At 44.7% G+C, this 13,243-nt stretch overlaps 1 protein-coding gene across 18 annotated transcripts in view; it reads left to right on the top strand.

Annotated features, from left to right (window-relative positions):
* ZDHHC3 (zinc finger DHHC-type palmitoyltransferase 3) overlaps positions 1-13,243 on the top strand; it is a 60,954-nt gene that overhangs the window by 6,542 nt on the left and 41,169 nt on the right. For 5 of the 18 annotated variants that reach the window (XM_034956262.2, XM_034956259.2, XM_034956264.3 and 2 more), the window contains exon 2: positions 10,163-10,492. In XM_034956262.2, coding sequence (XP_034812153.1) covers positions 10,187-10,492 — 306 coding nt within the window. In that variant the 5' untranslated portion in view covers positions 10,163-10,186. Of the gene's footprint in view, positions 1-7,964; positions 8,066-10,162; positions 10,497-10,937; positions 11,036-13,243 lie in introns of those variants that run through there. The other 13 variants (XM_034956256.2, XM_034956260.2, XM_034956258.2 and 10 more) reach the window with 9 other exon arrangements.

Raw genomic sequence — 13,243 nt, 5'->3', positions numbered from 1 at the left:
ACCATGGGTGGACAAGATAGCCAAACCGTAAGTAACCCAAGGTCACTGATGGAAACATCAATACTCCTCCCCCTTTTATTTTCTAGTTACTAGACAAAATTTAATTATTGTAGTAAGTAGTGAAAAGCAAGCCCTGGGGCAAGAGCAGACTTTGGGAGTATATCCTGTCTCCACCACTTCCTGGAAGTATGGTTGTAGGCATGCTTCAGTTTTCTCGTTTCTAAAAGCAGGATGGGGAAGTGGGCATTTATACGTGCAAAATAGAGTAGATGTGAGAATCAAACAGGAAGAGGCATGTGTAGCAAGCAGCCCAGTGCCCTGATGGAGGCAGTGGTGACACCTTAAGTGAGGGTCAGGAAAGAATCAGGGCCCCACCCTACATTCAGCATATCCCACACTTTGGCAACAATCAAGCAGAACCGGAGCCTACCCTCACAGAGGCCAGAAGGCAGTTCATTGTCAAATGAGATCATGCACTGGATTACAAGGGGTTCACAAACTATGAGAGTATCACCGTCATCGACAAGTGTTCATTGGGTAGCTGGAGCAGTCATTTATTGTTGCCTTTATGAAAATGCTCCTGCTGGCTTACAAACTTCCTGCAAGGAGAAGTTAATGCAGGGAGGTGGCAGCGTAGCAATTAAACAGATTGTAGTAGTTACCATCCATTAGACCTAGAAAACAAGTTAGCCACCTCCCTGTGAAGATCCACTGACTCCTTGAGCTTCACTTCCTTACTCCTCTGTAAAACAGAGTGGACCACAATTTGGAAGCAGGGCGGGTAGTTCTCACAGTCTCTTTACAAGCAGCTATGTTTTTGAGGGCCCAAGTCTGTGAGGTAACCCAATGAGTGTCATACTCCATTAATGAGACAGGTGCCAGAAGGGGCTCATAGAAGAAGGAATGCTCAATTTTTATTTATTCATTAGTTTGTTTGACAGGGTCACACTCTGTCACCCAAGCTGGAGTGCAGTGGTGCAATCTTATCTCACTGCAGCCTCAACCTTCTGGGCTCAGGCGATCCTCCTATCTCAGCTTCCCAAGTAGCTGGGACTATAAGCACACACTACCATGCTCGGCTAATTGTTTAAGATTTTTGTAGAGATGAGGTCTCGCTATATTGCCCAGGCTAGTCTCGAACTCCTGGGCTCAAGCCATCTGTCTGCGTGGGTCTCCCAAAGTGTCCTTACAGGTGGGAGGCACCATGCCCAGACTTGTTTTTAAAGAATAGGTATTATGGGTGCCCAGAAGCTAGTGAAAGGAAAGTCTGCTTAGAGTGCCTTCTTGAGTGTTTTTGTTTGTTTGTTTTGTTTTGTTTTATAGAGTCAGAGATTAGAGATCCTAGTCCATCCCCCTCACTTTAGAGAGGAAGATGCTAAAGCTAAGTTGAAGTAACTTCTCCTCAGGTCCCTCAAATGTGTGTAAGGGAGCAGGAAGTACAACTCCTATTTCCTGCTTGTGCATTTCTCTCATTCCAACTTTGGGTGGAAAAAAAAAATCCATGTGCTGTGCTAAAAAGTGCAGTCTGTGACGGCAAGCAGAGCCGTTTTGAATCCTGGCTCCACCACCACCTCACTCAATGCGACCTTGGGAATATTCCCCAACCCCTCTGAGCCTTACTTTTTCCATCTCTGCAATGGCGAATAAAAGCTGCCATGCCGGGTTGCTGTAAGAATTAAAACGAGCTGCTTTGCGTAGTCCTGAAGCATAATAGGCATTCAGTTAATGTTGATGCCCATCTCCATTGCTGTAGCCAGTACTGCATGTTTTGCCTAAAACAAAAGTTTTCAACAAAATGTCAAAAGGACTTAAATTTTCACATTTGTAAAACAGGAAAATTTGACTAAAATCTACCACATGGTCTTTAATATTTCTCCCAGCTCTAAAATTCTGATTTTTTTTAACCAGTTACTCTTACAAGTGGCTTGTTTTAAACTTGTCTCAATTTTTCTGTTCATTGCAATGTATAAATGATACCCATGAAAAGGGAAAGTAGACCGTGTTACCCAAATAAGTGGTGTCTTCTACAGATTTCCAATGTTTGTAACATTTATTATGTCACACTATACATGAGTGTGTCTTTTTTTTCCCCAATTAAAAAAAATTTATAGAAACAAGGTCTCACTATGTTGGCCAGGCTGGTCTCTAACTCCTGGGCTCCAGTGATCCTCTTGCCTCAGCCTCCCAAAGGGTTGGGATTGCAGATGTGAACCACTACACCTGGTTCGGGTGCATATTTTTTTTTAGTAGATTAGTAAAGCCAGGAGCTGGTAAAATAGCCAATTGTAATAAAATAGTTATAGTAAGTAGAGGAACTGTTAGCCTCCATGAGCTATCCAAATCCCAGACTGTTTTCTGAAATGAAGGACATTGGTAGGAGTCTGAGTGTGTGCATGAATGGGTTTTGTAAGAAGGTGGTCAATTATGAGGCAAGAAGGAAATTTCAGTTTACCGACCACTTCCTGGTTTCCTCAATGAACTGTAATATGTGTAAGGTTTGGCTTGGAGGTACAATATTTTACTTTTTTTTTTTCCATTTGTTTTTTGTTGAAGGCTGAGTGTGACAGAGACAAAAGGCAGGCAGAGGGAGACAGCCCCTGCTGTAGAGAGAGAAACAGTGTAGACTTGTTGGTAGCAAAGATCTTATAAAACAGGCCAGCTCACTCTGCCTGTCTGGACACTTTCCTTGGCTAGCAGGGTGTGCCGCAGAAGATAAGGCACCTTTCTTCTGTTAGGCTTCATACCACACCCTTACCTTTTTGAAAAAGTTTAGTGACTCATCCTATTTTTTAATGAAATATTTCAAACATAGTGATTCATGGTTCCTTCTTTGTTTTTCTGAGACTCATCTAAAAAGTGGGCATAAAATTTACAATCCTTTTGGATCCTTACACAAATAAAGGTAATTGTAGTGCAGGTGAATTAATTTTCTACTTGACCAATTTTGTTTCTAAAGCTTCTAAGGCAAAGATCATCTATTTGATCTTTGAGGTTGCAGGGCTGGCTTGTGAATACTTTAAGACTATCACTCTAAAATGTGAGAAGTTCTAAAGAAACAAACACCACATTTTTAAGACTGTACGATTTAAACCATAGAAGGTTAATGTTATATTGATTAGAGTGAATTTCAGCTGAGAGTTATAGACATATCAGAAAAGATGCTACCCTCTTTCAGTGGACATTTTAAGTGATTGTTTAAGGGTAGACTGAACTATTTAACTGTGGTAAGAATTAGTTTAGGTGGGAATTCAGTGTTTAGGACAAGTTCAAGAGGATACCAGACCAGCCCTCAACAGCAGTCTAGCATAATACTAGATTTATTAAAATGTCACATATTCACTCGAAACAAATTTTGGCTTAAGCCAAAAGCATCCTATTTTAGAGTTTCTACTATGCTGATGTTCATGACATCTGCTAAGAGGCTGATGAAATTGAGTTTCAATTTTATAGTTCCTACTTGTAGGGAGCCAGAAAGTTTAATCCCTCAATTTTTGTTTTAAGTATATAGATTATCCTTATCTCTAAGCCAAGGGGAGATCATTGCACCTGATTTCAAGTTTGTTAAACCAGTCTATATACAGCTATTTCATACAGGCTCCAATGGTTGAGTTAATTGCCCTTTGTTGATGCTACTTTATACCATCTCAAGATGTGTGCTGTTCACGAGTGCATGAATGTTCATGTGGATGTGAGAATGTGGGTGGATGCGGTGTTTTAGAAAAGTAATCCTCACAAAGTACTTTGAGGTGCTTCCAAAGATTTGGTTTTAGATCTGGCTGAACTACTCCATGACTTTAGTGTGGGATCTTGTCTTATAAAAGCAGGTGAATAGGACTTGTTGGCAATCTGAGAGGATGGGGGTCCTTGGTACACTTGCTGGACTGAGAACAGAGGCATTTTGGGACTCTAATACATTCAGTAGAGAACTTTATGTTTGATGTGACAATCATGCTTTGACCCTGTCCATAAAGCATGGACTGTGGGTCAGGGTTTTGTTTTGGGTTTTTTTGCCACATGATAAAGATTTGTAGGGATTTGCCCCTCACTCAACAAATGATGTAGCTGGATTCTGCCCATCACTAGCAGTCAACACTTGGCCAGGCCAGTTCATCCTGGCCAACCCGATGAAGTGCCACAGTGGGATGGGGCCTGAGAGCTTGGCATTAGCACCACGATGTTCAAACCCTTTGAGCTGCCTACTATGGAGAGACAGCATGGGGACTGAGGCATAAGTGGTATACCCCAAGGCTGACCCAGCAACCCAGTCCCTGGGGCTCATGGAGCCCCAGACTCCACTTCACTAAGTATATTTGTGTCTGTCAGTGTGGGTTAGTGGAAGAGCACACTTATGATTAGGTATAATGAAGCACGTGTGTTGTGTATGGATCTGGAGGCAATTCTCTGGACCACAGGCAGTTTTTGTTGTGGCTTTTAGAATAGCACTAATTTCAGGCATTTCTTGGTTTTGGTTTCTAGAACTCTATGAAGGAATACTAGCTGATTTCCTTTGACTTCCCACACACTGCCCCTCACAGAGCTCAGATCATCATTTTGACACCACATCTTATCAGGATTGCTGGCACTAGGGAGCTCCAGAACACCTCTGGGCCTGTGAATCCGTTTCCCCTGTGACTTCCTTACCCCCGCCCCTCCCCAGGCTTAGTTCCTTTGCCTTTCTGGGCTTCAGTGAACTCTTCTATCAGGTGAAAAGAATAATTACTTTGGACATGGAATACTAATATATGGAGGCGCTAACTCTTTTTAATGCTATAAAACCCTTAGCCAAAAAACTTCAATATAGATTACTATAATTCAAGTTACAAAATGATCATTGTTCTAGATCTTCCTTGGAAAACTGTTAGCCACTTAGAGGAACAGAAAACCTAATACCACCAAAATGAGACTCAGGCCTGTTGCCCTTGTGCCTCCCTGGACTTGTCGGCCTCTGGACGCAGACCTCTCATCTGTCTTGCCTGTCACTTCTAGAGTGGTCTTGCCACAGCATGAGTACTATTCCTGCACAACTTTCCTCAGAAACTTTATGGCTCACCAGTACCTTTCAGGATGAAATCCCATCTCATTATGAAATTTAGAGGCTTTCTAAAACACAACTTTCTCCTACCTATAAAGCCTCATCTCGAATCACCTCCTCTCTTTCCTACAAAGCCTACATCTGTCCACAGACACGCACACAGCCCTGGTCATCCTGCCCCTCCCCTTCCCCACTAGTACCACCAATTTTCCTGCCAGGCCCACCCGGCCCCCCTTGCCTTTTTGTAAGCAGTATGCTTCACTTGGCTCCAGGCGCTGCTCAGGGCCCACCCCTTCAGAAGTCCTTGCCATGGAAAAGTCTATTTATTTCACTTATGGTTGTTGGGGTTTTTGTTGCTTTTGGTGTTCGGGTTTTTCTGGTACTATTTGTCCCTTTCTTGTGCTATTCATTAGTCACCTATGTGTTAGCATTATTGTGGGTGTGTCTGCTTGATATATGTGACCAGTCACTCAGGAATTATTGATTTGGGCACATATACCAAACACTAGGCTACAGAGCTAAATAAAATGAGACTTGCAGGTTGGTAGAAAAAAAGCAAATAAGACTAGTGTTATTAGGTTGGGAGCTGGGGGAGGGAACTGGCAGGGCCTGAGCAGGGCAGCACACACACATTATTGTCCACATCATCCCTCGTGTGTGAGCCACTGCACAGCTCCTTGCATTTAGTGGCTGCTCCATGAATGTCTTTTTGAGTTGAACTGAATAAAGAGAGGAGTTTTTAGAGACCAAATAGGGCAAGGGGCCGGGGTGAAGGAGACAGGGAGGGGGAACTAGAGGAGGCTGCCCTTCTGAGAGCATGTGCTGGCAGAGGTGGTTTGGGGTTTAGGGCCCATCTTTGGGGCCCTGTCCCAGAGGCCTGAGTAACCAGTTCTGCCCAGCTCCTTGGAAGTAAGGACACTTGTAGGGAGGTGGGTCCTTGGCAGAGGTCTACTGCTCAACCCTAAGGATTGGAGTTTCTCTAATTCAAAATAGAAAAGGAAAAGGGGGTCCATATTTGCCTTTTTTGTTTTTGTTAGGGGCAGGATAAAGGGAACATATACAGTTTGTTTCGTGGTGGGTTTTTTTTTTTTTGCCATATTTCTCAGATTTTCAGTTGGCTAATTTAAGGAACAAATCCTTTCTTGAAAGCTACTTTTGTTGCTTTTGGGAGGTCTGGGGGTTAAGCAACCTTTTTATAGCAGTATGCCTTTCTTGGTTTCGATGGGGATATTTTGAAACTCTAAGTGTGGAATGTGCCCTTCAGGTCAGGACTTGGTGTCTGGCCCTGCCAGGTACACCCTTGGCTTGGTCCTTTCCTAGATCACAGGTTCTCGCTCACCAGTGAGGGTCATGGGAAAACAGAGCTCCTCTGTACACTCTTTGGTCCCACGTTGTTTGAAGATAGAACATTCCGGTTACTTGAGTAAGAGTCAGTCCACTTACCTCATGGTCCTACTTGACACACTGTCCACCATGCAGAATATGGTCACAGTCCTGAAACTAAGCAGACAGTGCCTCTAAGAAGTGGGCCTGGGATCACAAAGCTCATGCATTCATTTAATCAACACATGTATTAAGTGGCTACTCTGTGCCAGCCACTGGGCTAATAAGTCCTCCTCTCAAGGACTATATGGTGAAGAGCTTAGCAGTTGTTCCCTGAAGGCCTATTACCCAAAATGACTACCCTTTTGCAAATAAATCTAACAAGACTTAGTTTATTTGCTTTTCTAGCCTACAGCCAATTAGCAGTAGTAAATAGAGGATATGTGGGTATGACTGGTGACCGTAGACACAGAAATGAGTAGGCAGGAATGGAGGAGGAAGACAAAGGATCATATACAGAGATGCCAGAATGGCAATTATAACAGTCTGAGCAAGCCAGTTGATGTGAAGCCGAGACCCAGTGAATTTCAGTAGCCCTGAGGACATCATTACCTAACACACTCCAGTAGGTGATGTTCCTGGTAATAACTCTAAATAAATCATTCCAGAAGAAATGGTTGATTATTGTGCTTAAGGGACAAACAGCTATAATACCCCTCCCCTCCCCTCCCCTTCCTTCCTTCCTTCCTTCCTTCCTTCCTTCCTTCTCTCTCCCTTTCTGTTTTAAGATTTCCATCTTAACCATCCAAATGATTAAAGTGTGTTTCTGCTTGGAAACAAGTCACATTTATCTGGGAAGTTACTTATGTGGAAGGGCTTATTCCTCAACAAAACCATGCACATGAAACATAACTCTTGTTTAGTCAAATCATTGTCATAAATACAATCAAGAATGAGGAATTGTCATTCTTGATTGTATGAATGCAACCACTCTGAATAGTCTGTGAATATAATTTAATCACTGGAAGTCTCTAAGGAGAATTGCTCTAAAATTTATTTTCAGTGATTATCCATTTATGAAAACCATACCATTTATGATAAAAAAAAAACAGTTTGATAGAGTGTACAGGTTATGGGGAAGTGGTCCGCAGGCTGCAGATGACAAGAGGTTTTGCCGTCACAGATGTGGATGAGACAGTGAGTTGTAACTGACGATCTCCATCACACCAAGCTGTTCTGCCAGGGAAGCAGGATCTGTTATTTATTTGATAGCCAACAACTGCTTGGAACCAGGCATCAGCAAACTTTTCTATAAAGAGCCAGGGAGTAAATGTCTAGGGCTTGTGGGTTACAGCTATTCAACTCTTGCCATTGTAATACAAAAGCAGCCAGAGACAATTTATAATCAAATGACATGGCTGTGGTCCAACAAAACATTATTGTTTTTGAGCTTAAATAGTAATTGTGAGAACACAGGTGATATAAATATAAATCTGCATGGCAGTAGGAAAAACCAAAAGAATGCTTGCAACTGGAGGTTGTCAAAATGTAGAGCTTCAATCAGCTTTTGAATCATTGTGTGATGTCAGCTTTTCTTTTCTTTGGTTTTCCTTGAACAGAGTTTGTAATTTTAGAATTTGCTGGGCACAGGTCAGGTCCCAGACATCCCTGATCTCCGATCTTCTACTGTCCTGTTTGGTGCTTCAGAAGGTGGGCCTGCATCTTTTAATGCATTTAGGTTGTCTCTGGCAGGACTGCATTGCCACTGTCCTCTGGATAGCACAGGATTGCTCTGTTAGAAAATTTTGGTTGATGGACCACCAGGAACCAAGACTTTTACTCTACTTGAAATGGTTATTTATTTATTTATTTTAAGACAGAGTCTCACACTGTCGCCCAGGCTGGAGTGCAGTGGCGTGATCTCGGCTCACTGCAAGCTCCGCCTCCTGGGTTCACGCCATTCTCCTGCCTCAGCCTCCCCAGTAGCTGGGACTACAGGCGACTGCCACCACACCCGGCTAACTTTTTGTATTTTCAGTAGAGATGGGGTTTCACCGTGTTAGCCAGGATGGTCTCAATCTCCTGACCTCGTGATCCACCCGCCTTGGCCTCCCAAAGTGCTGGGATTACTGGCGTGAGCCACTGCGCCCGGCCGAGATGGTTATTCTATCTCTATGTGTCATGACTTCTTGTTCCCTAACACAGTGATAGTGACTGTATTTGCTGAGTCGATATTCCTTTGGGCAAATACGTAATAGCACATTTAGCTGCCTTTCAGCCATTAGTTCTCTGCCACCTTGGGAGGAGTGGCCCTGTCCTTATTCTTCATTATTAGTCTGTGCAACTTTCGACTCTAGAATGTCTGTCATTTTGAATACTAGTTACTGGTCTGCCCTCCTAGCTTTTTGGACATGTCCTTACTGTTCATAACAATACCGAAAGCCTGCCTTTGCCCTTCAGAGCCATAGTCTTCAGGAAGCACACATGGCCAGTGCTGCTTTTGAGTGATTTCTTCTGCTGTGTAGTTGAGTTCTCAAAAGACAGAGATATTTCTTGCCTGTGTTGTAGCCTGTGCTATGAGTGGCTTTTCCATGGCACCTACATCTGGTGGGGAGCTTGAGCCATCACAGTTTCTAACTGAGAAACCTGGTTGGTGATGCAACAGGCCAAAGAGAGTAAGAAAAAAGAAGAGAAGGGAAATCTATGCTTTCTGTGTCTTGCAGCACATGCTGTGGATAGATATTAGTCATTGATTCTTGGTTGTTTCATTGCTGTCTCCAGAGACTTGAATTGCAGCTTCTAGAGAGAAAGAGTGCTTTGCTCAGCACTTGTTTCAGAAGGAATGGATGTATTTCCTAGAGAAAATACATGTGCATAACCTGTGAGGTGTACAGAGTGTTATGATCTGTATCATTCGTCACAAGCTCCTCCACCAGTTCCCTCAACCTTCATACCAGCAATCCTGGGAGGAGGTGGCCAGGGCTGGAATGTAGGTGTTTTCACAGGTGAGGAAACAACGGCACATGAAGCACCCCTCAGCCAGGTGGTAGGAAAACATCTTTGAACTCTCTCCCCTTCTCTCTGCCTCTCCTTGCCTTTTAAGTCAAAATTTGAACATATCTATTGAGGTACTGTCTACCCAGTAGATCTCTAATAACTAAGGAGACCTAGGTTCTAGTGCCACCTCTAAATTGCCAGGCTGGCCTGGGTGCCGTGGCTCACGCCTATAATCCCAGCACCTTGGGAGGCCGAGGTGGGCAGATAACTTGAGCTCAGGAGTTTGAGATCAGCCTGGGCAACATGGCAAAACCCCATCTCTACAAAAAAATATAAAAATTAGCCAGGTGTGGTGGTGCGTGCCTGTAGTTCTAGGTACTTGGGAGGTTGAGGTGGGAGGATCGCTTGAGCACGAGGTGGGTGGTCGAGGCTGCATTGACCTAACATGGTGCCACTGCACTCCAGCCTGAATGACAGAGTGAGACCCCCACCTGGTCTCAAAAAAAAAAAAAAAAACAAATTGGCAGGCTGTGTCGCCTGCTTCTGCTCTGGCTGACCTTGGGCAAGGCATTTACCCTTTAGAGGCTCCCTTTTTATTATCTGTCATGTGAAGGCCCTGTTTCAAGAAGGCTAAATTGACTCTCAGAATCAGGGAAGAGAACTCATGTTTTGAATGAACAAGGTGATTAGGTGGCTTTGCACACAGGGGTTGCAGATAAGTAATCACAACTCACTATGGGAGTAATTTTGTCAAACCTCCTTGATGACAAGACAACACCAAGTTTCTGGATTCTTTCCTCTCTCTTTCAGATGCCAGTATGGACAGAATAGCTTATGATGCTTATCCCCACCCACCACTTCCGAAACATTGAGCGGAAACCAGAATACCTCCAGCCAGAGAAGTGTGTCCCACCCCCCTACCCTGGTCCTGTGGGAACCATGTGGTTTATCCGTGACGGCTGTGGCATCGCCTGTGCCATCGTTACCTGGTTTCTGGTCCTCTATGCGGAGTTTGTGGTCCTCTTTGTCATGCTGATTCCATCTCGAGACTACGTGTATAGCATCATCAACGGAATTGTGTTCAACCTGCTGGCCTTCTTGGCCCTGGCCTCCCACTGCCGGGCCATGCTGACGGACCCCGTGAGTATGTCTGGGCTTGTTTTGACCAGCCCACACTCTCCTCCTCTGGCTCTGGCATGGCCACAGCCTGCATGTTCCCCCTGGACCTTGGGAATTTGGAGGATAGGAGGGCCAGGGGAGGGTGAGGAAGTAGATCTCTGCCTTGTTCAGAGTTCTGTGGCATTCTGGCTAGGGAAGAGGGGTCAACACCTGTACCACAGCCTATCTGTCTTGGTTAAATGATACTATAAGTACATGGATATATACATTCATTGGGCCTGCTCTGGGAGGGGTTTGGTCTGGGGGAAACCTGGCCTCTGGTTAAAAAGACACAGATAACCTTGAAGACTGGGGCCAGATGATCAGAGCAGAAAGCATGCTGGAGGGTTGGGTCAGGATTGGGCTTCCCAGTGAAGACAGTGCTGGAGCTAGGTGGACTTGAAATTAAAGCCACATCCAATTCCAGGAACCTGCACGGAAATGGCCTTCACTTTGCTTGGGCGAGGTGCATCTTTTCCTGAAAAGCTGGACAAGCCTGTTTCAGGCCGCAGCAAGTGCCTCTTGGTGAATATCTGTGGGTAAAGCAGTAGTGTTCTGCTCAATGACTTAGCTAAATATACCAAGCTGCGCACGTGGCTATTGAATGTTTGTGCACCCTGGTATTAAACCCTCTGTTCTGTTCCTTTTCTTGTATGGGAAAAGCAAGAGAATACATTATTTGATAAAGACCTCCTGTGGCTTGTTTCAGTACGTGGGACGTGTGTGTTTAAATTAAGAGAGGGAAAGCACTGCTACTAGCAGTGACACTGGCCATACAGATTTTGTTTCTGTGAGCCCCAGGGAAAGTGCAGTAGTGATGATGATAATGGGCCTGAGCTAGTTCTTGTCTCAAAGGGCTCCATTTCCTGCCGGTTCAGGTGGTAGATTATTATTAATCCATCCCAAAGGAAAGCAGCTTTCCGAACTCAATTACATGTCAGCCACTGGTCCAGACAGCATCTCTGTTCATGCGCATGCCTCAGGGAGACCAAACACACCAGCAGGCAGGGGCCTGTTGGCCTAGTATTTAGCACTGCATGCGGGACAGCCATCGCCTGAGGGAAGCCATGTATATGGGTATAATCCTAAGTGTCCCCAAACACAAGGATATGAAAGAGTTTTCCCAGCAGCATCTATATGGTCATGCTGAAAATAAGTTAAGGATTTATTCAGAAATGTTTATGATACCATTGCTATTGGGGATATAGAAGTAAAAAACATTGCTTTGCTCAGTTCATAGTTTACTGTCTACTAAGCCCCAGATACTGTTCTTACCCTCAAGATGCCCTCTGTCTAGAAAAGACAGGTGACGATAACCCTGTGTGATGAAGGTTTGGCAGAAAGAAATGTGGATTGCTGTGGGAGAACAAGGGTGGAGAGATTAATCAACGTATAGAGGTGACTGCTTAGAGGAAGCGATGCCCAAGCCAGCTCTTCTCCGAGCAGTGGACATTGAGGACAGGAAGGAGGCAGAGGGAGCAGCTTGCACAGAGACATAGGAATGCAGGAGCATGGCTCCTCTAGGTACCAGGAGTGGTGGGAACTTAAGAAGAGAATGGATTTAGGTTGGTGATGTGGGCGAGGTGCCTAAGGAGGAGGATAGGAGTTTGATGATGAGGGGCAGTTTAGGGCCCCTAAGGATTTTCAACACATCTTAAACAAAACTGTCATTTTACAAGTCTCTCTCTGGCAGTAGTGAGGAGGAGTGGCACTGGTGTGGGAATAAAATGAATAGCCATGTTTCCTGAGTGCCCATTCTGTGAGAGATTGCTTTCTGAGCAATGGCTACAGCTATGAGCAAGACAGATGCAAATTCCTGCCCTTGTGAAGCTCACTTTGTAGTGACGGGGTCAGGTAGGAAGGACATGATTGAACAGGGTATTTTGGAAAGTGGTAAGTGCTTTAAAGACAATAAGACAAAGTGACCAGGATGATGTGCTGTTGACTTTCTGGGGCAAAGGGGGACTAGTTTAGATCAAGGTGGTCTAAGAAGGCATCTCTGAGGTGGTGCCTTTTGAGCTGACCTGAATGACATGAAGCTACAAGCCAGGCAGACGAAGATCCAAGGGTAGAGAAAAGAGTAGATTCAAAGGCCCAGAGACAGAAACATGCTCAGCACATCTGAGAAACAGGACTAGGACCCGGGTGATCAAAACATGGTAGGTCGGGGTAAGAGTGGTTGGAAGAGGTGAAGAGGGCCTCAGAGGCCAGATTGTGCAGGGCCTGGTAGGCCTCATGAGAACTTTGGATTTTATTCTAAGTGCAGCCGGCAGCCTTCAGAGAGACAGGGTGTGATCTGATTTGCATTGTGCTTGCAATGGAGGTTCAAGGTGTTACAAGCACAATGCAAATCAGATCACACCCTGTCTCTCTGAAGGCTGCCGGCTGCACTTAGAATAAAATCCAAAGTGAGAGCAGTGAAACCAGAGAGAAGCTGTTGGATTTGGAGTCTGTTTTAAGCTATTAGTTTTCAATTCTGCCTGTACCATCTCTTGGAGAGCTGTTTAAAAGTACTGATGGCTGGGCCCCACCCCCAGAGACTACTATAATTGGTCTGGGGGCAGGGCCCTGGGTATTCGAATGCTTTATAGCTCCCACGTTTCCCTCACATTTACCTCTCAGGCCAGGCCTGAGAATGCAGTTCAGAACTGACAGAATGGAGAGAGATTGGAGAGTGTACCTTCCAGAGTCTTAGCTAGAGCAGCTTGGGGAGCACTGGTGCCCGTTATTGAT

Source organism: Pan paniscus, chromosome 2 (genome assembly GCF_029289425.2).
Source record: "Pan paniscus chromosome 2, NHGRI_mPanPan1-v2.0_pri, whole genome shotgun sequence".
In the NCBI taxonomy this organism is placed as follows: Eukaryota; Metazoa; Chordata; class Mammalia; order Primates; family Hominidae; genus Pan; species Pan paniscus.
Note: the sequence above shows the minus strand (reverse complement) of the source record. Positions and strands in the feature narration are given on the sequence as shown.